The sequence below is a fragment of the Lepidothrix coronata genome, unplaced genomic scaffold, assembly GCF_001604755.1.
Source record: "Lepidothrix coronata isolate B3197 unplaced genomic scaffold, Lepidothrix_coronata-1.0 Scaffold231, whole genome shotgun sequence".
NCBI lineage: Eukaryota > Metazoa > Chordata > Aves > Passeriformes > Pipridae > Lepidothrix > Lepidothrix coronata.
The window spans coordinates 1,158,314-1,184,392 of record NW_016690411.1 but is presented as its reverse complement, the minus strand read 5'-3'; the positions used below and the strand labels follow the sequence as shown (position 1 = coordinate 1,184,392).

General features: G+C 39.1%; 1 protein-coding gene across 1 annotated transcript; it reads left to right on the top strand.

Annotated features, from left to right (window-relative positions):
- The first annotated feature begins 634 nt into the window (after positions 1 to 634).
- On the top strand, positions 635 to 23,001 carry SLC25A24 (solute carrier family 25 member 24). Its single transcript, XM_017834279.1, has 10 exons — positions 635 to 926; positions 11,576 to 11,702; positions 12,242 to 12,329; positions 12,800 to 12,911; positions 15,548 to 15,706; positions 16,020 to 16,172; positions 17,326 to 17,433; positions 18,105 to 18,272; positions 19,645 to 19,795; positions 20,503 to 23,001. Exons 1-10 carry the CDS (start codon positions 741 to 743, stop codon positions 20,679 to 20,681), a joined length of 1,431 nt encoding a protein of 476 aa, XP_017689768.1. The 5' UTR covers positions 635 to 740; the 3' UTR covers positions 20,682 to 23,001.
- Positions 23,002 to 26,079: the final 3,078 nt, after the last annotated feature.

Here is a 26,079-nt window from a genome sequence, read left to right as displayed (position 1 = left end):
TATTAATTACTCTGTGAGCAAGGCTGCTAAGTTTCTGCTGTAAGGCTGAAATGGGCTTTCCATGATTATGTATTGGCTGAATATGCACCATAAGAGCAAGACTCAATTCAGTGGCAGCTGAAATTACTTTTCACTACAACTCTCTCATGGAGAGCTTGTTTGCTGACATTATCTATCCATTTGCTATTATACCAGCTGTGTCCTTTTCCACTTACTCCACTGATTTATTTATGAAGCCATTATGAAGCAAAAAAACCTAGATGTCTCCTCTTCTAGCCTTTGTTCTGTTAGGCCAAGCAAGCCAAGCTCTTAGGCTGGGAAGGCTCTCCATACACCTTCAACCCAGTCTTCCACCGCTGGGGACTAGAATGAGCCCAAGTATCCAAATTCGGTCTTCTGCAGCGTTGTCGGTGTTTCTCTACTTGTACTGGAAACCCTCAGCTGGATACAGCCGTGTAAATGCGGGCGGGAGCGCCGTGCCGAGCACAACGGGCTGCGGGTTCCCCGCCCCAGCGGCGCGGGGTGGAGGAAGAGGCGGGCGGGGAGTGCCGGGGCTCCCTCCCTCTGTCGCTCCTCCGCCCCCGGGCGGGCCCGGTCGGCCTCTCCCTCTCTCTTTCCCTCCCTCTCTCCCTCCCCGGGCAGCTGTGGGAGCAGGAGCGCGGGTGGTGTCTCCTCCGCGCCCAGCCCGCGGGAGCCGACGGCTTGTGTCCGTCCGTCTGTCCGCGCCTCACGGCCCCGACATGTTCCAGCTCCTGCGAGGCTTCGTTCTGCCGGCGGCCGCCTGCGACGGGAACAGGGATGGCGACTCCCGGTACGCCAACCTCTTCAGGAAACTGGACCTCAACGAGGACGGGAGGGTGGACATCGCCGAGCTCCAGACGGGCCTCCGGGCCATGGGCATCCCGCTGGGGAAGGAGGCTGAGGAGGTAAGCGCGGGCCGCAGCCGCTGCCGAGGGCTCTGTCCCGGCTCCAGGGGCCGCAGGGAGAGTGAGAAGCCCCGGCCCGGCCGCCACCCCTGCCCAGCCCGAGGGACGGGCGCGGCCGGGCCGGGGCTGCCGCTGCTGCCGCCGCATGCGGGGGCTCGGGGCCGCTCCTGGATGGACGCGGCCTCGGGCCTGCCTTTTTCCTTCCCCGGAACGCCGTTCCAGCGCCGCGGGCCGTGTTGTACAGGCACGCCCCGGGTTGTAGGCGAAGGGTCCCGAGCGCGTACGGCTGTCGGCGCTTCCACTGCCAAGTGGGTTTACTCATCATATGTGGACTTTTGACGTCCTCTGAGTCCTTGTTGGGTGGTATTTGATAGCACATTCCTCTTCCAGCATGATAAATGATAGTAATTTACAGTTTTTATCTGTCACTCCACCCATGCATTATCTAGATCAGAGTAAATTAAGGTTTGTTTGGGCAGCACGTAAGTAAATCTGTATAACCGTAGGTTGCGATTTCAGAACTAGCTATTTAAGCTAGCTCTCCTTAGACACATAGACATGGAAATGATTCTTGGTATGGACTACGTCAGATACCGAGGCCTTTGTATTAAAAAATGCACACTTTTAAGAGTGGCCATCAAACCACGAAAGATACAGTGCACTTCTTCGTGGTGCGGCTTCTGAAGCAATCAGTTCAACTGTTACATTGCTTTGTCCCTTCTATCAATATTTTGACCTCAGAAGTCAGTAAAACTTGAGCCATCAAGCATTCCAGTGCGATGCTGACTTATGCTAGCAGAAGAGAACCTGGAAGAGAACCTTATCTCTCCTAATTACTTTCAGTAATCCCCAGGGATCAGCATATAAAGTCATTTAATGTGCAATTCTGGTGTACGTGTTTGTGTGGTAAGGCAAGTCTGCACTGACAAGGCATGCATGGGTTCAGTTAGGCTGAACAGATACAGGTGAGATCTGTGGGGGAGCTGTTGCTGTAGCAATTCTGTTTGTTTCAGTATAAAGAATGGTTCGAGGACATTCCACTGCCGTGCTTGTAGTAGCTGTTGCACACTTTCTGAAAGAGCTGCAGGAAAAGGAACTTAAATTTTGACTCTAGTGTTGAGGGGTCAATAATTCAGTGACCTTATGCTAATTGTGGGATACTCTGCCAATTTTTCCCCTATGGTCTCATTATTTGGTCTTTATTTTACCACTTTCAGGTATTTAGTTTTCTGTCTCCTGTCCTTAAGGGAAAAGTATCCAGGAGTCCTCTTGAGTTGAATGGTGTTTATACGAGAGTATAAATGAGAGCACACTTTCGCTTCAATATTGCTGCTGGTCAAAATCATCTTTACAACAGGCACGTTTTGTGTTCTTAGGTGTTGGTATATAAAGGAGGGACAGTTTGGCCTGTTTGGTTATCCATGAAAGTTGTCAGTATTAAGAGCATTACAGTTACGAATTTCAGTCACAGATTATACACACATTGTTGTAAACCTGTTGTACCAGTTTGACTGTAACAGTTTGGTGTTTTTACTTACATTGAACAACGGGGAAACAGGTGACCAGCTAATTTTCTGGTGTTTAACAAAGGTGGTCTTCCAACATAATTCAGTGAAAGCCCTGAGTCACAAGTGGTGTGCTGCTGAAATTTTGAGCAACTTAAAATTGAAGTTCCAAGTTCCTTCTCAAGATTAGTGATCTTCATTAATAGTGCACATCTGAATAACTGTCAAATTATTCTCAGTTGCTTCAGGATAAACTGAAAGTGAAACCCATGAAATAGATAGAGATGATCTAGACATACCTGGATGTAACAGAGCAGGAAGTGCTGCCTCAGTTTAAGAAATACAGAGTAAACAAAGCAAGCCATGGGTCATGTGCATTTGGGAGGGGTGGAAGAATTGTTGGAGTGCACTGGAACTTCTATATTCTCACTGTTTTAAACTCAGTGGTGGGCACAATTTGAACTAGAAACTAGACTAGTTATATGTAACTGTTAATATCTAGACTTCTTGTAATAAGAGAGCCTCAGTAAGACTAGCCTCCAGCATCTTTCCTGCCTTCTACTGCCTGCTAATTGGCTTCCTGTACTTTCTTGCAACTCAAAACTGCCTTCTCCCACTTCACTTCAAGCTTTAAAGTGATGTTGAATTCAGTCTTTTTACTACTTGGTAAAAAGGTATTTTATTAAAGAAGTCAGATATTGAATCATCGTATTTGTGTTTGGAGAGGCAGAAGTACCCTTATAATTACTAATAACTAATGAGTAAGGAGTTGAGACATGGAAGTATGACACAACATGGCAAAGTGTTAGCTACTGAACTGCTCAGCCCTGCCAGCATAGTGGCACCGTGGCATGGGCAGAGCGTGGGATATCCTAGAGCAGAATAGGCTTCAGTACATCATGGCTGGGTCAGTCTTAAGCCTTGTGCTGCCGTTATGTTCTAGATGCTGGCCTGTGTTAGGTTTCCAAAAATCTCTTGCAGGATTGGCTTCCAACCCATGTACCTGGAAGTGTTGGGTCATCATTCTTCTGGGAGGCACTGGTAAAGGGACCGTGTGAGCATTACTGGGTTTCACTGCCAAGTCAATTGGTTGATCCCAAGTTGTCATCTTCACTGTAGAAATTATTGTTTGTGCTACTGGTACTACTTTGCTCTTTTGTCTTTCAATGTAATTCCTCTCTAGAAGGAATATGCACGTTTTATAGGATACAAGCCCACTATCCATTTGAATAATAGACTACCAGTATTTTCTTTCAGCCTTCCTCAGTTGTCTTGACAGTTTTGTTAATGATGAGACACTCTTTTAGGTGAAGTAACATTGTAGATACAAGAACTGATGTGAACCCATGTGGTAAGCTTTGGAGGTAGGTTGCATGTCCCTCTAAGGAAGAATCATTTTTTCCCCATAGCAAGACATCATAGCATAACATGACAGAAGTTCCTGACTTTATGTTCTACTTGACCTGCCTTCTGTCAGTGTCTGACAGACAAAAGTAAACCATTGGAAAATCTGGAATGTGTGCTGCTTGTGCTGCCAGGATGACACCTGGTTTATGTTGTAGTATATTACCTGCCAGGAATGGTTAACTTTGCAAAATGTTGCAAAAGATTCCTGATGTAATATGTGAACACCTACGAAAAAGGAATTCAGTGTGGTGACAGTATCAGGTGTTGCTTCAGAAGCAATATTAACAGCTATTGTACAGTGCCTTTGATTAGCAGAGACACAAAATAGATGCTGGGATCAGATCTCATATGATCTCATCCTATGTCTTCAGAATGCTGTGTCTCGTAGGCGAGAGTACCATAAATGGTGTGAGTAGTTATATCAAGTACTATTTTTGTTCATCCTTTCCTTCTGTTGCAATCAGTCCTTACAGTAAATCCGTAGGAGGTGAACCCTGTATTTCAAGCTTCAGTTTGGAACAGCCAAGCATTCAAATTCAGGTACTATTTATACATTGAGTCCTGGAGCTAGGAGTAGGCAGATGTTACTGAAATGAATAACTACATTCTGGAAACAGTATAATGATCTTATTTGGACTGACTCTGTAGCATTTTGACATAAGTCTTTGGCTACATTAAGGCTCCTTTAGATAAAGAACAGTGTGATGAGACACCTCTGTGTGGTGGAGACAGGGCCTAATGAGACTAATTTCTCAACAATCAGAATATGGTCTGTTTAGAGCAATCGACTGTGATTATGAAAATTTTAGCCCAATCAAGTCTAAAAATACTCAAACACTTGAAATATGTTTCTGCATTTAAACCATAGGAAATTCGGAATTCTGTGAAGTGAGGCAAGCCTCTGTGCTGTGTTCCACTGCTGTGTCTCAGCAGAAGGGGATGGGTGAGAACAGGGCCAGGTGTGTGTTGTTTCCTTCTGTGCTTTTCTCTGACCTCTAAAAACTACAGCTAGATAGTGCTTCAGAGCTTGAACTTATCTTAGCAGTTCTTAGTCCAGAAAGCACACACTTGTTTAGTGACTGAGCTAAATATGTTCTTGAATAATTCTGCACTACTTTATTAAGATGTTTGCTCTTTTCCTAATTTTGGTAACTTCCCATACATGGCAAAATTAGAAGGCTAGGAGACCAAGTTAACTGAAGTGTCTTCGTTATTTTGTAACTTGGCTAGAAAATTAGAAAAAACACTGATTACTTTGGCAACTTCAAAGAAGATACCTGGGCATCTTCTATCACACTGTATCTACTCTTAGATATTATCATATGTGATATGAAGATTCACAGTCTTAGAAGCTTCAGCATTTCCTTGTCTGTGTGTCATTCTTTATGTGAATTGAAGCTTTCTCTCACCTTAATAGTCGGCTAAAAAACTGGTGCTACAGAATTAGAGTAGTCCGGTATCTTCAGTTTTTACCAAAACGTGATTCTACAGTCACATCATGTGATTGTAGAAAACTTCCCTTTTCAGGTCATAATAGTTGTGATGATTATGTCTGCTTATGGGGACTTAATTGTGAAATACCTCAAATATCTTCAGTAATATTCAATTGTAAGCAAACATTATTTCATTGTTTCATTATTTTATATATATATATATATATATATATATAATATAGTCATTGTTTCATTTCCATGTGTACAGCTTCAGAAGCTTTTAACCGATATGTGCTATAGTCTCCAAGTCTCCATATGAAAGAGCAAGATGAATCTTAAGTTTGTTTTAGCAACTTAAACATCCAAGGAGATAAAATGAACTCTTTTTGAATACTAACTTGATAGTTCTTTGTCTGAAAAGTGACAGACTACAGTGAGTGATTAATTCTTCCTCCTGCTGCTGCAAAGTGCAAGAATGCCAAGAATTACCAAATATGGGAAGCCTCACCTCTGAGACATCTCTTAACCATATGCTGAAGTGCTTTGCTAAACCCTTGTCTTGAGACACCAGTGTGTCCCAGAAAAACAAACAAGGTAAACTGATAAATCTTTTGAGATGACTAAGGTGGGGATGCCTTTTTAGCAGAGTAGTCTTATTTAATGGGAAAAGTCTGTCTACCAAGTATGTTCAGAGTCAAAAATACCAGTGTAACTTGCAAGGAATGCTGAATGAAAATTCAAGGGATAGTTTGCATCTTCCATGTATGCTGTTTCAGATTCTTGAAATTTAATTCATAGCTGTGAGTTGAGAGAGTTTATCCAGGTCCTGAGGGAACAGCTTCTGCAAAGCATGTGGGGAGAGCATACTCATGATTTGCATCTTGTCCTTTTTAGTCCTGTTTTCTAGACATTCTGTTACCTGAAATGGACCAGTGAGAAGACCTCTGCCAGTGCTGTCCTGTAGCAGGAAGAGTGGTAATTAGGACAGAGAACAGGAAAGGGAAGCTCTGCAGCTGATAGCAACAGCTGCTACTGTCAAGGGTGCAAGTCTGCTGTACTGGAGTGGGGGGCTCTTAATGTCTCTCTGTGGCAGGTTTAAAGGGCCTGCTTGGGTTTACATGTTGCTGGTATGCTTTGGGGGGCAAGTGAGTAAATATGTATGCAGAATTTGGACAAATTGGGAGGCCTTTGGAGGCACTTCAAATTACTGTTTTGCTCAAAATACAGTGTTGTGTTGGATTTCTGGTGGTGGAGCGTCAGTCTAGTTTGTTAGCGTGTTATATGGACTCACTGGGGTGTAATGCTGAGTGAACACATCCTCAGGCCCTTTCCCTTTATGCTGGGTTTATCTCCCAACTGATGTAGTTTGACAAGACTGACTTTAATAATCTTTACTACTGGTTTTTGGGTCATCATAGTCTGCATAAATTTGTGTAGTCTTGGCAAATATAAATAGGAAAAGGACTGTTGTTGGGTATATGTCCAGTAATAAAAGGAGAGCTGTCTATACTTCAGCTGTAACTGAGTTTGTTTTCCAATAATATTACAGTGAAATAACTTAAAATTGTAGAATGCAGAGCTATGTGAATAGCTGGTGCTAAAAAAATAGAGGTGAAGAGGGAAAGAATTGAAAAAAGGGAAAAGAGGAGGAGGAGGGAATATCATGATTGGTTTTATGTATAGTACCTCTGGTTTTAAAAGGAAATGTGAAACTTGTGAATGGCTAAATAAGAATATTGTCATGATATTCTTATGATGATATTCTTAGTGTGATGTTGGAGTTCTTTATATGCAGAATTTGTAACTGTGCTCTTTGGAACTCCTGTTGCAGCTTGCAGAACAACTAATTGCTACTTGCATCAGTTACATATCTTGAAGTGCTTTTTTTTGCTTATGTCTTGTAGATAGCACGATAGGAAGCCAGTAACTTCTTGTTGAATCACTTCCTTTTAAATATTCTTTATATTAATTAGCTGACATAACAAGCTGATGAATAGATGATTGGTAATCCTTTGCACTCAGCAGCCCCACCTTTCACACACAGTTGAGTTTTGTAAACAGAATGTGAAGGCTCATGCACAATATGTAAATAGTGATACTAAATAGTGTAAAAAATGAAACTCTGAAGTTAAAAGTCTACATAAAAGCATTAAGATTTCTAGTGTCTTGCATTCTTTGTCTTTACATTGTAGCCATAAATGTGTTAAAGTTCACAACTTTGGCACAGAGTAATCTAATAATTCATCCGGACACTTACAGAGGGTCAAGATTTTTTGATGTGTATATAAAGCCTGTCTGTAACTCCTATTTTTTTTTTATCAGACCTGCTGACTTACATTTCCACACCAAATACAGAGGTCTTCTGGAGGAGTAGGAATTCAACACTGCAACGTGATTTATATTATGGAGAAAATTTTTAAAAAATATCTTCGGTATTTCACTCTACTTGTGGCCTTTCACGTTGGTGTTGCCTGGTTGTGCAGGACTTTGAAAGCAGCTGTATTAAGAAAATATGCAGCAGAAAAAGAATAAAAGTAGCAGAATTATTAAAAAAAGAAGGGGGGGGGAGAAAAAGGCAACAGTGTCACGACCAAATAGGTCAGCATAGGAGTATTTTAGTCAGTATGTTTGAAGGCCCGTAGCATTAAAAAGAAAAATGATAGAATCATAGCACTGTTTGGATTGGAATTGACTTTTAAAGGGCCATGTAGTCCAATCCCCCTGCAATAAGCAGGGATATCTTCAACTAGATCAGATTCCTCTGAGCCCCATCCAGCCTGACCTTGAATGTTTCTAGAGGTGGATCATCTACCGCCTTTCTGGGCAACCTCCTTCAGTGTTTTACCATGCTCATTGTAAAAAACTTATTCCTTATAAATAATCAAAATCAACACTGATTTGGTTTAAAACTATTATCCCCTGTCCTACTGCTACAGGCCCTGCTAAAAAGTTTGTTCCCACGTTTCTTTTAAGCCCCTTAAAGTACTGAAAGGCTGCAATAAGGTCTCCCTGGAGCCTTCTCTTCCTCAATCTGAAAAACTCCAGCCTTTCCTCATAGGCACCTCATAGGAGAAATGCTCCAGCTCTCTGATCATCTTTGTGGCCTCCTCTGGACCTGTTCCAACAGGTCTATGTCTTTGCTGTGCTGAGGATCCCAGAGCTGGACACAGCACTCCCGGGGTCTCACAAGGGCTGAGCAGAGAGATGGAATCACTTCCCTTGAGCTGTCGGTCACTCTTCTTTTGATGTAGCCCAGAATGTGATTGGCTTTCTGGGCTGCAGGTGCACATTGCTGGCTCATGTCATCATCTAAACTGTCTTCCTATATCTAGTAATTAGCAATTCTTTACGTGGTCACCATTTCATTTTATCTAGTGAATTATCCTTATTGCTTGGGGTTACAGTTTTTAGACAATGAGAAAAGAAATAGTATGCCTTGAAAAATAAACATTTTCCTCTTGGTTCTGTAAAGGTGAGGTGATCCCACAGTGAGTCTGTAACAAGAAATGGCAGGTTTTACGAGGCAGGCATGCTGAACATTGTTTCCCAGGACTTCCAAGTGAATATTGGCATTTAGTTTGGTTCCTGCTCTATTGTTGTAAGCATACCTATTTTAAAATGCATCCAGTTCTCCTCCATCAGAGAAGTTGGTGAACCAGGCAGTGGCAGAGTGACAAATGGCTGTAATTATACAAAATCTGGTGGTATACTAAATGCAGAACAGCAAAGTTGGATTCATTGTTGAACTGAGGAGGAGGTGATTGAATGATGGAACAGTTTACTTGCAGAGGCTGTAGAATCTCCATCCTTGGAGATGTTCAAGACTCAGTTGGATGTGGTCCTATGCAACCTGATCTAATCAGATCCAGTTATATTAGACATGCTTTGAGCTGGAGTTGTGCTCAGTGGCCTCCAGAGGTTCCTTCCAGCCTGAATTATTTGATGCTGTGAATGGGCAGTTTGTACCTAGGACTTAGTGTGCCAGGCTCCCCACAGAATCAAGTATGTGTCTTCCTACTGGCTATGCCCATGGAGTGTGTAACCCCCCAGGAGGAAGTTTCTGCCTGACAGGTGGAAGACAAGCTTCTTTCAGTGTTCCTGTTTGTTCCACAAACCTGTGAATTACTGATTTTAATCTGAAACTTTAACACCCACATAATTAGTTCATTTCATAAACACCAAGAGGCTTTTATTTGTATGAACTTGTAGATTTGCACTGAGAGAAAAATCCATGTGCCTACTGAGGAAACCACATGTTTTTGTTCCCTGTCACTTCTGTTCTGCTGCACTGAGAGTGGCTGACACTGGCTTGAAGTCTGGAAAATAACTGCCAAAACAAAAGTAGGGAATGGAGAGTATGTTTGTGCTTACCCTTTTCTAATTGTTGCAGTATGAAATCTGCTTCTTTGGCAGATGAACTGAACGGTACCCCCCTTCACACACAGAAGTGTGTGGCTCTCTGAACTTCCTAGGAATTTCTGTTTTCTTTGGCTCACGTCATCCTCAGCAGTGGAGGTTTTGTAATTTATAATATAGTTCAAGTTTTGTCATATCTGTGAGGCAAAACAACACTTTCCTTGTTCTGCATTTCGGTTTGTGTGGTTTGGATAGTAGTGGGGAACAGTAAGAGTTTGTGTTGACTAGAACTCACTCCAAGTGAGTACAAGTGCCACATAAGTCACCTCTTCTCAGTAGTGTGTGGGAACCAAGCAGGACACTCAGACCCTGTGGCATGGAGTGCCATGCATGGAGCAAAAGATGGGTTGAGATTGCTGTGTCTTTGAGGAGGGGGACTCTTTTCAGGCTAAAGTAATTTTTAATGGTGGGTTTTGGTTAGTTTTTTTATTTGTTTGGGGGTTTTTGAATGATTAATCTGTTAGCCTTTCTTAATTTCTTGTTAGAAGGTCATGGTCAGGAGCGTATCCATTAACTTCCATACATGTAAGTTATTTTTTTTTGTAAAATTTCTATTCAGAATTTTTTGTTAATTCTGAATAGCTCCAACTATATTGACAAGGGCATGAAACTGAATTGATAAGTATATCTTTGTTGACAGGTTATTAATAGAAATTACAATCAAGCTGGACTGATGACTGTACTAAGAACACTATTTTCAAAGCTGATACCAAACCCCTTTGTCTAAATAGGTGGTATCTTGAGTTGGTTTTTTTTGGTGCAATTTGCTGTATTATGGGAAGTAAATAATTTGCTTGTTTCTCTGTGGTGTACTACATAATTTTCCTCCATTTTGTTGGGAAATCTTTGATAATCTTATCAATTTTGATTTTTTGAGATGAAATGTTAAAGTATGTTACTTTTTATAGAAGGATAGGGAAGATGAATGAGGCCACATAAATGCACTCAGATGCCTTAAATTTTTCTTCAGACACCTTCAACGAATATACCAGTTTTCAGCTTCTTTTGTGTTTAGTTTCTGTAGGCTAGAACTCGTTGGACTTTGGTCTTTTGAGGACTTCTGCTAATTAAAGTGGAGTAAACAGAATGATTAAAAGCAGATTTTACAGATTAGAACAGCCATGCAAATCTTGTTGAGAGTTACTTTCCTCCGAAACTCGAGTTGTGCATGGTAGTCTGCCAGATAGAAGGGACTTGGAAGCCTGAGCTCTGTTTCACATTTGTTTCCTGGCTATTGTGTGCCATGTATTGAACTCAGTTGATTTTTACATGTAAATGTTTCTATCTGCAGGGCAGTTAGTAGGAAGCACATGCAAAAAAGGAAGATAAGTGTGTCTGTTCTTGGTACAAGTTTGTTTAAGATTGTAGTCAGGGCATTTGGAAGCAGAAAGCCCTGGTCTCGAACACTGGGGGATGGAAGTGCTAGTTGGGCAAGATCTTTGTTTGTTTTTTTTTTTTTTGGTCAGCAGTTAAATTGTTAAATATTGTTTGTATTTTTATCTTTATAATTCATAATTAATAGACCACTGGATTAAGAGGATAGTCAAGATTATGTTTGTTTAATTTGACTGACATGTTCACAAATTGCATGTATAGGAAGCTCACAGGCTTAAACTTGTCTCTTTTGTGATTTTGTCCTGCCCCCACTTCTTTCTCCACAAATTATTTGATACCTGTTAGGTATAAATTGCCAGTGCTAGTAAGAAACCTTAAAATTTCTACTTAGGAAAGTTATGTAAATAATCAGTAATGCTTTCTCAAATATATATTTACTGCCGAGTGTTTTCTCTCTTTATGAAAGTATGAGTACATTAAATTCTGGAACCAAATGGTGCTTTGTGACCTGCTGTAATTTAGAAAAGTCAACTGTTGAATTTTCTCTCAATAGAAAATTTTTAAAGCTGGAGATATTAACCAGGATGGACAGCTGGATTTCGAAGAATTTATGCAGTACCTTAAAGAACATGAGAAGAAGATGAAACTGGCATTTAAGAGCCTGGACAAAAACAATGATGGTATGCCTTGATTTATCTTATTTGTTCAAATATCTTTTGAAGAAACTGTACGTTAAAAGCAATTCAACTTTTATTCTTTGTCTGAAATGGAAAAAAACGTTGTGAATATGGAACCTTTACTTCTTTTCCTTAATAGGATCATAATTATAGTTTACTACAATCTATAATTTACTATAGATTGTAATAATAAGTTATTGTAGTCTTCTTTTCTTTCTGTTATTTTCCAGGTTCATTGAGCTGGGGCTCTTTGTTTCCCAGATGGAGAAACTATAAGGAAATTTCTAACTATTTCTACCTAGTAAAGATAAAACAGTTTCTTACTGAATGTTTGCATCCAATTTGATTGCATGATTTTAATGTACTTGGCTTTGCTCAGTCCTTATAGTAGGCAATCAAAATACATCATCTGTATTTAAATTGATTTTAAATTACCTTTGCTATTATGCAGGTATTACAATAGAACCTAGTGAGCTCCAAGGTGCTAACTGTAGTAAGATCCATGTTTTAAATATGTATCATCTTTCTTTTAATGTTTCAAGGAAAAATTGAAGCATCAGAAGTTGTCCAGTCCCTCAAGATACTGGGTATAAACATTTCAGAAAAACAGGCAGAAAAGATCTTGCAAAGGTCAGGAATTATTATTTCTTGAAGTATTTTAAGCTTCTTTGTATTGTAAAGTATTTTTATAACTCAGAGAACAGAATAAATGGGATTATAATTTTGAAAAGTGTTGGTACTTTCAGTGGTGCCTTTATGGGAATTCTCATGTATTCCATCTACTCTTGGGTAATAGTAAGTGGTCACTATTGGAGCATCTGGTTCTTGAGGAGAATGTTATTCATTTCCCTGTAAATGTTGATATAATGAAGTGTTATATTATGTTTTTAAAGGGAATATGCCAGATGCACTTGGATAGGAAAAGCATAGTATTAAAAGGCCATGGCAGATTCAGCCTTGAAGTCACCATGTGGAATTGACAGTTAGTTGTCACTGATGTGATGGACAGAAAAAAAAGGGCAGAGGGAAGGCAAGAAAACACAACAAAACCCCATCCCTGCTACTGTTTCCTTATATAGTTCTGTTCAATTTCTTTTCAGTATTGATGCTGATGGGACAATGACAGTAGACTGGAATGAGTGGAGAGATCATTTTATGTTTAATCCAGCTACAGACATTGAGGAAATAATTCGATATTGGAAACATTCCACTGTAAGTTCAACTTTTCTTTTAACTTAGTACAGCTTATAGGTTCATCTCTGCTGTGTTAATTTGCAATATTGAGTATAACAGCTTCACACTTATTATATTTCAAACATATCTATGTTTAGAATTGTTTGGTTTTCCTTTTCACTTTGTGCTCTCCCATGTGCCAGCAGGATAGTGTCATGTGACATTCTTCTCTACAAAGCACTTGGTCTAAACTTTGCAAATAATTATCAGTAATTCTTAGGATGGAATCCTTTTCCTCCTTTGGAGATATTCCACAGAAAAATAATAACCACAATATTAAATATTTTTCTTCTCCACACATTACAGTATATTTTTATGTTCTGTGCTTTTGATTTGTTGAAACAAATTATATAGACATTATATAGACTGTTTCTTATGCTGAAATTAGTATTTGTATTTATACAGTAATATCATAAAATCACTAGTGTCTTTAGTGATGATTTTCTGTGCACATGTTCTCGCACTCTTTTGTGCTATGGAATTTAAAAATGACAGAATATACAGCAATAGGATATCCACTCTGCAAATAAATTTTTAAAGTTATTATTGAATGGAGCTCTTGTCACTTCAGTGGCTGACTTTTAAGAACAATAAGTAAGTAAACCAATAGTAGTCCTGTTTGCTAAATATCCTTCCTGTAGATTGTTGGACTAAATAAAGTTAGGTAAAGACAGATTGCTTTGAATATAGTGAGACCATTTGTATCTCCAGGGATAAGTCAGCATTTCCATAATAAAAACCAGTTTGTGAGATCTGAGAGCTTTGAATGTCTCATACTGTACAATCTCAATTCAGGAATGCTTGCAAAAAGAGAGTTAGCTCCCTGTTTGCTCAAGAAAGCACTTGAAGCACTGCTATTACTTCAAATAGCCCTGGTCCCAGCTTACTTTGCGTAAAAAAACCTTTGCTTTAATAAAATGCCGCTTTTTACTGTTATTAAACATAAGATCTATATTTTTCTTTTTTTTTAATGGAATGTCATTAGTTACCTCCAAGAAACAACTCTGGGAGCCTCTTGTGTTCTTAGTGTTGCAGTCAGCTGATGACCCAGTTATCACAGCAAGCAAAATCCAGCTACACGGCAACACAGCTGCTGTTTCAGATAAGAGCAGATGTGAGACCTCCCAGCCTGGCTGGCATTGGCAGCTCTTTCAGTTCTGTTTTTATTGTAAAATTTTAATGCTGTCAGGCTCTTCCAGGCAGATAACTGCATTGGCATAGACTTATTATGAGTTGGTAGCTGTGGCCTGTCTGTTATAAAGGCCCTCAAATTTATTTTTTTTTTCTTAGTTGCATTTAGGTCTCCGTAGACACAAGGTTTAAACCCTGGTAGATGTGCATAATATCTCTAAGAACATTGAGTTTGTATTTTGAGAGTTCTGATTGATCTTTTGATGTTTTCATGTAGTTGAGCAACTGATGACACCTTACGTGGAAACCATGAATGTCAGAAAGATGAAAGGATTTTCCCATTGATCTCTTCTGTGTTCAGTATCCAGAATAGTTGGTGCTTATCCTGTTTGTCCAGTGGCAATATTTATAGTCTGCATTCTGCAATTTTTGTTCCACATGACCAAGACAGTAGTCTGTCTACTAACAGATAGAGAATACAGCGTAAATTAGGGATATAGTGTCTACAATTAAAGTCAACAATAATTTAAAAGGTTTATCTGTTAACATGCTTTCTGGACAGTACTTACCAGTTATTAAAATATTCTTGCTCCTTTTATAAGTTTAATTTATGTGTAATATCATGTTTGCATTATCTATGTATCATATATCATGGTTGCAAGTTACACATAAGAACAAAGACTATGTTTAAGTGAAATGTGAGATTTCATAGTCTTATGTCTTGGACAGCTTTATCACTAAAGCCTGCAGTAATGTTGCTCTTTGATCAAATTGAATAGTAATACAAATGTGCACCTCTTAATGAAATTTCAAACATTTATAGCTGAGAAATTTATTAAATGTGTTTTTCAGTATAGCTGATGATAAGATAATGTATAAAACATTAGTCACACTTCTAATTTTTTAAGGTAATACACAGCAATTACCAGAAATAGAATATTTTGCTGTATCAGCTGTAAAAATGCTACTTGAAAATGTTGGGGAGAGTGGGGGGAAGGGGACATTCCACATATGTGTGAATAAATTACCGTGAGAGAGAAATCTCTTGTTAGCATCCTTAGGAGATTACCAAACTAATCCCAGAAGGCTGTCCGGTGAAAGGTTAGCTGCAACATATAAGCATTTGAGCTTTAGTGCTGACTGTAAAGGACTGCTGATCATGACAGAATGTCTTTGCTTGGGCCATACTCAAGGCGGAACTTTGTCGTAATTTTTAATGATGATGGTGCTGTCTTTGAAATGGTGGGTCTGTGGTGTTATTGCTCAATATCTATGTAGAAGTCACTAAAAGTTGCTTTTCATTGAATAGCAATGCATAGCAAGTTAATTATAGAATGTAAATTAGAGCTATTTTTTAATTTTGTTAACTAGCATTCTATTTACAGATTCTTAAGTGATATGTTAATTTGAATTAGAACTGTTGATAAAACCGAGGTGATGGAACGAGACAGTTACTTGTGCATCTTTGCTTTGGATTCTAAAAGGTGTTGGATATAGGAGATAGTTTGACTGTTCCAGATGAGTTCACAGAGGAAGAGAAAAAGACTGGACAGTGGTGGAAGCAGCTGTTGGCAGGAGGAGTGGCTGGTGCTGTCTCCCGGACAGGTACAGCACCGTTAGATCGCCTTAAAGTGATGATGCAGGTGGGTGCAATGTCCAAGAACTTTTTGTTTTCCAGTGCATCAGTTCAGTATCTACGTTCTGGAGGTCTAGTTATGTTTTGACAATTTCCATGTTTTGTGTTAATGAAAATTGTCTTTTCCATAGTCATGTGGACAAAAATGTAAGCAAAATATTACAGTACTTGTGCCACTAAAATAAGATTTTTTTCAATAGTGGATGTGGCTTTACTAGTTGATATATTTAATCAGTTTAATACTGATGAATTTTATAAGCTAATCAGAGCAGTGTCCTTTACTGTGACTTTGATTTTTTTAATTTACTTTTTTTTTTTAGGTTCATGGTTCAAAATCAAACAAAATGAATATAGCCAGTGGTTTCAAGCAAATGTTGAAAGAAGGTGGTGTCCGATCCCTTTGGAGGGGAAATGGTGTAAATGTTGTGAAAATAGCTCCTGAAACAGCTATTAAGTTCTGGGCTTATGAACAGGTAGGATGATAAATCAGGAATGGAAACAATGGTAAATAAAATACTACATCACTCTCACTGTTCATTATTTGCACTGTTGAATTATATAGGAGTTCTTGTCATGGTTGGGGATTTTGTCACAGTAATTTAGGGTGACTTTCAGATTTAAAATAGTCTATTCCATTAATAGAATACTTAGTATTAGGCAGATTTTGCTATTGTATTATAAGTAGTGTACATAAACTAAATCTGTCATACATTTTAAACTGTCTTCCAGTCTGCATGGCTTTGTATGAGCCCTGCATTAATACCTAGATTGTTCCTTCAAAGTGACAACAACCAAAAACTTAGCACATTATGTGAGCTGAACCTACACAGGATTCATTTAAAGTCAAATATCACAGTGCTATGATGCCCTCAGCCTGGATTTCAGAGTTATATTTACCTCTGAATCAGCTTTAAGCATCATGTTAAGGCCTAATCCTCCTTTGGAAAATGAACTCCCATTCTGGTGTATTTAAATGAGCTTTATTTTTCCTCTGTGGGGCTTGCTAGTGCTTCAAGTAAGTCTGAATGAAGGTACTGCGCACTTCTGTACAACTAGGAAATAAAAGCAACAAAAATCAAATAAACTTGGGGATATTGCTAGACTGAAGTGCAGATTTAGGTACCATAGAGTAATCTTGGGCACATTATTCTTTACTCTTATTCAGCCTTTCGGGAGCTGACGATGCATTCTTGCATGATGGTGTCTCTGCCTGGCAGGACACAGTATATAGAGCTCTCCAAGTGCCTCTGTCAAATTGCCAGTTGATCCTTGCAGATCCAGTTTTCCAACCAAAGAACGCAAGGAGTTCGGTTCCAGTTTGTTTTCTGGGGTCCATAGTGAGGGTACCCTGGAGTTGACTGTGGAACACTCGACAATACTGGGGGTGACTGAGGTGTTTAATGTAAAGGATTCTTGTAGGCTGGAATGTTTATTGTATTCTGGAGAACCACAGAGCTGCAGTGAGAATAGTTCTAAATTTGTTGGGTTAGTAAATGTAACTGTAAATACACGAAAAACTAAGTACAGCTTGAAAAGACATTTTGTACTGTACTCTTGCCTTTCATAGTAACTCTTGCCACTCCTAAAAAGCATGTGATGTTTATTTTATGTGTTTTAACTATACAGTATAAGAAGATACTCACTAAGGATGATGGAAAGCTGGGCACTGTTGAAAGATTTATATCTGGTTCTTTGGCTGGAGCAACAGCACAAACTTCTATTTATCCCATGGAGGTAAGTAACAGAGATACCGAAGAGTAGCCAAATATTTACTTCATTTCCAAAGTAAACCCCATTTTGCTCTTGCAAATATTGTAAGGATTCCTTTCTAGTCTTATATCCTAATTTATTTTTACTTTGGACTTTCTTTCAGAGTTTCAGTGCTAGGCATTTTAGAATATACTATGTTCTGATTGGTTCTTGTAATTTTTCCCTGTATTTGGCTATATAATATTGTTTCATTAGTGAGACACAATCTTTATATTCCTTAACTACCTCTCTAAGTGTCATGCTTTTCAAAAAATTATTTTCTTCATATGCTTGGGTGTTCCCAGACCAGGAGTGGGATCTGTTGGTATGTTAATGCTCTCACTTGTTCCTTAGTTGATGCTTCATTGAATATTGCCCACACTGTTGCCTTCAAGCTGATCAAAAATATTGCTCTTTTAATCAAAAAGTCTAAGAATTTGTAAGCTAGTATATGGTTTTGTGTTGTACTCTGCACTAAGGATAGACCCAAAGAAGCCTGCTGCTAACAAATACTTGCCAGAAATCATCACAAAGGAGGCTTAAAGCACCAAAATGCAAAGCAGTTCCAGAGAATTGAAAAAGCAGAGATATACTGTGTATATAAAATAGACTATAAAATAGGTAATTAATTAAGGCTACTCTTTTTTCCCTTTTAGGTTTTAAAGACCAGATTGGCTGTGGGTAAAACAGGGCAATATTCTGGGATGTTTGACTGTGCTAAGAAGATTTTAAAAAGAGAAGGTCTAAAGGCTTTCTACAAAGGCTATATTCCTAATATTCTGGGTATAATTCCTTATGCTGGCATTGACCTTGCTGTTTATGAGGTGAGTTCAAGGTTCTTCACCCATAGGGTGGTTGGGCACTGGAACAGTTTTGCCAGGGAAGTGGTCACAGCACCAAGACTGACAGAATTCAAGAAGTGTTTGGACAATACCCTCAGGCACACAGTGTGACTCTTGGGGATGGTCCTGTACAGGACCAGGAGTTGGACTCAGTGATCCTTGTGGATCCCTTCCAACTCAGCATATTCTGTGATTCTGTGAGTTTAGATCACTGGATGCACGTAGCTGTCACCAGTTACTTTACAAAAAGCGTAAATATTCTTTACAATGTCTGTATCATTAGTTAGATTCGTAATATGCTTGTATTATTACAGTTGCCTTTGATTGAAAATAGACAAATGAGACTTTCCTCTAATGTTTCAGAACAGAAATACTTCAGTTACAGAAATACTTCAGTATTTCTGTTTGCCCCTCCTGCAGTAGTGCCTGTGCAGATGGGCTCTTACATGCAACAGTACCAAACAGGAAATGTTCTTAGACAGGATTATATAGACTTGGCAGTACACTGTGCTTGCATACTAAACTAATAACCCTGTTAGACTGGAACATACCATTCTATAGTAAATATGGGCCTTAAAAACCTGATAAGATATTCATATTATGGTACCTATCCTGCATTTATGATAGTTAATATATTTTTTTGCCATTTTCTTTGATTTATAATTGGATTATATTAACCTGAACTTCTTGTGTGTCTGTGCATGTCACCAAAATTCTTTGTGGCTGACATAGTTGTTCTGAGGAATTAGAAAAACCTCTGTCTTTCCTTTCAAGAGGAACTGACACCTATTACACTCACCAGCAATGTTGAAAATATTTTATCTACCTTAGATGCTATGTGTTGCTTCAAAGTGGGTTAAATAATACATAGATACATAACTAATTTTTTTCCTAGTCTAGACAAATCTTTTTTTTTTGACACTGCATTAGTAATCAGCAGAATTGCTTGACAAATGTTTTCACAACTGCATGAAATTCTTTTTCCCAATTTGCATCCTTTTTTCTGCATGAGGTGATGTGCATAGCTGAACAAGCTTTTGTGGCACCCCATGGGGTGCTGAGTTGGGGTTCCCTCCTTCTCTCCTCAAAGTATTCCGGGTCTAGAATGTGAGCACTGTTCCTGCTGCTGGATCTTTTAAGGATTTCTCTTCTAGGTACTAACTGCTGTAGTCTGCTTTAAGTCCTTGCCTGTGTCCTAAGGTGTGGACTTTGAAAGTCAGTGTGTAGGACTGGTGTAGTGAGATTGGTGCTTTTCAGGGTTGAGCCCTTAAGGCCTGTTATGAATAAAGAAGTATTTGTTTACTTTTTTGAATGCAGATATCTTGTGTTACTATTTAATTTTATACCTTGGCAGCTCTTAAAGAGTACATGGCTAGAACACTATGCATCAAGCTCTGCCAACCCAGGTGTTTTTGTATTGTTGGGATGTGGAACTGCTTCCAGCACATGTGGGCAGTTAGCCAGTTACCCTCTGGCTCTTATCAGAACACGCATGCAGGCTCAAGGTGAGTTGTCTTGTACTGAAAATATATCTGTGTGGTCACATCAAAATTGTATCATTTGGCATAGCTGTAGCAGAGACATAGGAATAAAAAAAAAAAAAAAAAAAAAAAAAAAAAAAAAAAAAACCACAAAAAAACCCCAAAACAAACTTGGAAAAACCAAGGACTTATCTAGAAAATTCTTCTTAATGTTGGTCTCTCCTCCCTCTTAGCCCCAACACTGTTGTTCTTCATACTTGATTCAAAAGTAACATTTTGGACACTGGTGCTCTGTATAGTCTGAGAGCCACATTCCATACAAGACTACCAGACATAGAGCCCCTGTCACAGTCTGGGAGCACTTTTCTAAAATTTAGAATGTTCCCTAAATTTTAGATATTAAGTGGCAGGGCTTGCATTGTCCTGTGAAGGCAGACAACAAGGTTTGCTCTGGAGGACATTGCATAAAGACAGCTTTATAGTTGAGATTTTTATTTGACAGGTTTGTGCACTTAAGGATAGGAGCCTAGATTTCTAAAGGAATATAGATGGATAATGCTTTTCAGTGGGATTTTGACACAGGAATATCTCCCAAATGTCTGGGAATAAAAAGATCTCCTTTCAGTGGCCATAGGGGTGAATATCAGGCTCAACACCCAGGTATTTGATACTTGCTTGAGAAGTTTAATATTACTCAAACTGTTGTATAACACACTATATTTTTGTTGTAGCCTCAGTGGAAGGAGCTCCACAGCTAAGCATGGTTGGTCTCTTTCAAAGAATTATTGCTACAGAGGGACTACGAGGACTTTACAGGGGCATAGCCCCTAATTTTATGAAAGTGCTTCCAGCTGTCAGCATCAGCTATGTTGTATATGAAAAAATGAAGCAGAATTTGGGAATAGCATGAGATGAAGGAAAAAGGTGAGATGCTTCTAATGTTGTTGGAAACACCAGAATAACAGTGTTTTCTCAAGTAATCTGCTCTCACAGTTTGAGGCAGATCTTCGTGGAGAGATGCTGCAACTTCTACTTTTGTCCTTAAGTGGGAAGAAACTTTCTTAAATTTTAGTTCACCATTTCTAAACAGATACCTATATTGCACTTTAAGATGTCACTGAGTTGAAAAAAAAAAAAATCAAGAAACTGTCTTTAAATCAACAATATGTTTTTATTTTTAGGAAATCATGCATATTTTGCTCTCTCTTTTTTTTATTTGTCTTTTCTAAATGTGTATTTGTCTTGGATCAAACCAAAGGTAGGAGAAGTTTATACTGCCTTGATACTGAATATATTAAAGTATGAAAGTGACTTTTTGTTATGTCATGCTGCCTATACTCAAGCAATTCACAGGCAACATTTTGCATGCCTAGAAGTAAGCACTTTTGTTATTTTTTAAGACTGAACGTTAAGTTCGTAAGAAATAGGATCTTGGATACAGACAAGGATGGAGTTACACATTACTAGGTAGTCTATCACCATTTATCTTCAGGCAGACCTTTTTTTTCTGTTAGTTAAAGAGCCTGACAAACTGCTGTTCCATGGTATCAGGATACCTCGAATGGATTTACACGGTATTTTTGTAATACAGTCAGCGATTTTGATAACTTGCTTCACTGGACCTGCTTTTCATTGCACCTGTAAATGTTAGCACCATTAACCATGGCAAGCTTTGGGTAACAGCTGCATGTTTTATTGGAGCATAATACACAGGAACAGAAAAGGCTTTGGTTATTATATCCATTCCATACAAGTGCAAGTTGCTGTTTAAAAGCAGGGGGGCAGATCCAGTATTAAGCTGGGTGGTGATTGTAGTACAGGCAATAACAGAGCTCTTCATAGCTGCCTTGGGAAGAGAAATGCTTCTCATTTTGGACTTTCCATTCTTTCCCTTATTCAGAGGGCTGCAGTCCACTATGTGCTTTTAGCCACAGAGGATTGCATTATTATGTAATGGTTTTACAGGTCTGTCATGCACAATAAATCCTCTTTCCCTCACTCTTCGTGCACAGTGGCTGTGTGTGTGAAATTCAGACAGCGAAATACTGAAGTGTTTTGTCCAGGTGACCAACTGGCAGTGCTGATCTCAGGTGCGCATCAGATAGATGTTCATGTAGCAAGCAAAGCATGCATATAGACCTTGTTAGTGCTTGAGAAACAGCTCCTTGTCAAAAAACAAAGCAGCACTTCCTCAATGCAGAAAGTTAAGCATTTCCAAGTACTTCCAAAGTGACTTTTTTTTATTTTTTTGAGGGACACACATTTCAGTTGCCTTCAGGCCTGAACACTGAAATAGATTAACAATTATTACTGAACTCATTTCTTAGGCTTTTTCTGCTTTCTGCAATGTGCGGTGTCTTAATCTTGGTAAATTCAAGATTATACTTACCTTGACCTTCTAAAAGCAACTGCTCTTAGACCACTTCCTGAAATTGGATTACCGAAGGAAGAACTTTGTTCCTTTAAGGTCATTAAGGGTCTCCTTTTTAATTCTTTTTCTTGGGGGGTGGGTTTTTTGGTTGTTTGGGGTTTTTTAAACAAACAAATAAGCAAGCATAAATAATTGCCTGAACCTCCCTTGTTCCACATACTATTTGGGCCATATTTTGCAAACAGCAGTCACATGTTAATCTGTGATCAGTGCTTCCGTGGCTGCTGTTTATTCCATAAACTGATATATAATAACTCCATAAAACCTGTATTATAAAATGTTGTTTTCATCAGATTTCAGAAAATGGCAGCTCTAGCTGTGTATTTTGGCCTTCCCTTTAGGGAAACCTTGGACTTTGCACTTTTTTTAAAAAAAAAAAAAACAACAAAAAAACCAAAAAATCCAAATCGTTCGTATGTATAATGCCTTTCTAATCTGAGTGTTTCTTGGTTTTGCCAATATTGTTGTATCTTTGTGGGATTTGTGAGATCAATTGCTGATCATTTTGTTTGACTGTGACCGATGAGCAAATGTATTGTGTGTGTGTGATGTAAAGATGACTTTAGCAGTTTCTATCTTCTAGACTTCCTCCATTTTGTTTATAGTGTGCAAGTGCCATTATGAGTATTGAAAATTATGGTGATCTTTTCAAATGTTGAAAAGATGGGATGTTTCAAATTTGGTTTTTCATTGTGTGCCTTGATAACGACTGTGTTCAATTGTGTATTCTTTGTCTCTTAAATGTATGACCTTTTTAGCTTTATAAAACTACCAATAAATCTTTGTTTCCTTATCTGGCTGGAGTGTGCTGATGTGGTTTTTTTCACGGTCTGATAGACAGATCATGATCTGTCTTCTTTCTTGCATTATATGCATAATACTTAATGTCAAAAATGAACGTAATTTATCTAAAAATAAGTTTGAGACTACCCTATGCTTTGCTGTAATGTTGTTATTTGAAAACCTAGTTTGAGATTAGTCAATTGTCATCCTGTTTAAAACTCTAGCTGTCTCATTGCTCAATGGGAGATCACATAATGTTTACTATTTTTACTCATTCATTGAACATTATTACACCATGATTTCTTCTGTGTCTGTTGTGTGACAGAACTCATAATAACCTGGGACAAATGTACTTGCTTGTATTCTTAGTGTTGATCTCACTTTGTTGTTAATCTTACCTGTTAGTCATAGGATCAATATAAAATCTTTTCAAGGTAATTAACTTAATTTATTCTGCATGTGTAGCATGGCTATGCTACTAAAAGCATGCTGGCAGCCAGCTTTGAAAACTCATGAGTTTTTCACACCAATCCTTCAAATATTAAAGACAATTGTAAACAAATTAGGGAGGCTTTTCTTGTCCGTGATTCCTGCAAATGCAGTTCTTGTAACATCAGATTTAGAAGTTTGCTTTTAAGTAATGAAAGAGGTAGATGTGCAATGTGTGATTCCTGACTACATGAGCAATCTGACATCCAGTTCCACTCGAGGCAAGAATGCTTTTTTTAACTGGAAATTCTCTGCAAGAAGGGCCCAGAAGAGAAAGGAAAAGCTCATTTGTTTTCCCTTCAAGATATTTGTGGGGTGTGACTGCTATTCAGTAGCACTAACACTAGAAAACGCTGCAGAAAAGGCATGGAATTTAAAATAGGGCTGCCAGTGTGTGCCTTTCCCTCTTGACTGTGGTGGGCTTCCTGGCAGGATATGCCTCCTGCAGCAGTTGCATTCCCCACAGTGGCCCCAGCCCAGGCCCAAGCTGCCTGGCACACACCTGGGAGCTGAAAGGCCACAGTGAACTCTGTGTGCTAAAACCCTCTTGCCAGCTTTCCCTTCTGCTAAAGAACTGCTGCACTACCCAGGTGAGACTGGGTTGTGGGCCTGCCTGATGCCCAGGTTGAACGACTTGTGTTCTTTACTGCCTTGTTTCACACCTCTGAGCTAGGTGCACTTGTTAGAGTGTGGCAGGATGTATTTGTGACTTTCTTTTCATGTCTTTCTAATATTTGCCCATGAGATAAGGTATGGCAGTAAACGCAGTGCAGTGTGGGATGTTGCTACACAAGAACTACAAAAATATCAATGATGTCTTAACCTGCAGGCTATTTGCTGTGCAAGGAAGTGTGGTTTTTAAATGCTTTCCCTTCTGATATTGGACTGGACTTTTAATATAAGTCTTTTAAGACTTATATAAAACAAGATACTGGTCTAAACTGTATTTTTTGGAGAACGTAATTGGTAAGAACTGGCTATTCAACACAGTAATTTTGAAATATTGACAGTCTTGCTGTGTGAATTATGTTTAGCTTCTAAGCCCTCTTGGTGTCTGAAAATGTGTAGAAATACTACTTTTTTGTCCATATTTGTGCAATTCAGGGTAAAAATTGTCTGTGTTCTGGCAACTAACTAAATGCTTGAGTACTGTGCACCTAAGCTCTTAACCTTTGCATCTGTTTTGCTAAAAAGCTAACAAAGGAGTCTAGTATGTACTATATAAGTGTACGAAAAAACCCATAGTGTGTATACACCTGCATACATATTTACATATATTTATGCACATGGACATGTATAAAACCTTTGCTTCTCTGCACCAAGTTTGCACATCTCCTTTGTGCAGTAGCTGGAGCAGCTTCCAGAATGGTCTTTTACTTGAACACTCTTGGAGCAGTGAAACTGCTGTCCCTGCAGACCTTTCTCCTGCAAGCTGAAAGTATGAGATCAAAGAGAAGTAGTCAGTAGGTTCACTTAAATATTGTGTCAGTACTACTCATGCTAAAATCCAGAATGGTTTTGTCCCCATAGGCTCATGTAAAGCGAATATCTAGTGCCTGTCCCTTTGAAGTAGGTGTCAGCAAAAGCCATTAAGTTGAAGATGGAAGTACAGTAGATGAACTTTTGGACAGGTACTCCTGCCATCTTAAACTAAACCTTTTGCTAATATATTTGCCCTGTAGTTTAGCTCTTGCTGAGGCACTGATATAGAAGCACTTGTGCTCTCTCCAAAGCAAATGCCGTGGTTTTTAGTTGTTACTAATTTGTGTTGTGCATGAATCAGTCTCTCCCCAGTGAGCCTTAACAACCCCTTTCCTCTGCCTGGCCTGGCTCAGACTGAATTAGAGCAGTGCCATCTACTGTCAGGTTTGTGAGGGGGAATGGCTGTTCTAGGCTGAACGTTTGAGTTCAGTACTTGGAGTTAATCTTGACAGCAAAGGAAAAACAGTTTATAACAGTGCAGGATGAACCCAGCCATATTTTTATCACAGAATAGAATTTTTTGGGTTGAATTGCATTAGCCCTGGCAAAGGGTCTTTGTGATGGCATGTCCCTGCAGCCTTACCCGTGCCTCAGTACCGTGCGTGATGCAGGCTGGTAATGGGGCCATTTTGCTTTCCCTAATTAAACCAATTCCTCAACTTTAACTGGCTTACTGTGTAGATGCAGCAGCCTCTGCCTGTTTGATACCAATGCCTTACATTGATACTGCTTGTACTGGGGATTTGTGTATGTTTGCGTGGCTCTGTCTGGGCCACTACTAGGTTAACATAGCATATAGCTTCGTGGATTTTCAAGTCTGCACTCTAAGCTCTTCTTTTATGACCTCCCCTGATAATTGCAGGCCAGTTAACTTCATCAGGTTGCTTCAGTGTGTGCCTGAGTCTGTCACGTTCCTTCCAGTGTAAAATTCCTAACTAAACATTTCAAATAGTTTGGGCTGGGCAATAGTTGACTAAAGGAGGAGAAGTTCAGAGGCTAGGTTACTGCAGGGGTGTTTTAATAGGACTTGGTTTGCAAATAGGATTTCTGAGTAATCTTGGTGGTACAGATTACTGTCTCAATCCAGGCAGTAGCTCTGAAGCCATCCTTCTTAAAATAGATG

Bases quoted from the DNA above. Each gene is read 5' to 3' on its own strand.
- SLC25A24 (XM_017834279.1), top strand. From the start codon at position 741: ATGTTCCAGCTCCTGCGAGGCTTCGTTCTGCCGGCGGCCGCCTGCGAC. The intron at 927-11,575 runs GTAAGCGCGGGC...TTCTCTCAATAG, and splicing joins TGGGGAAGGAGGCTGAGGAG to AAAATTTTTAAAGCTGGAGA. The intron at 19,796-20,502 runs GTGAGTTGTCTT...TTTTTGTTGTAG, and splicing joins AACACGCATGCAGGCTCAAG to CCTCAGTGGAAGGAGCTCCA.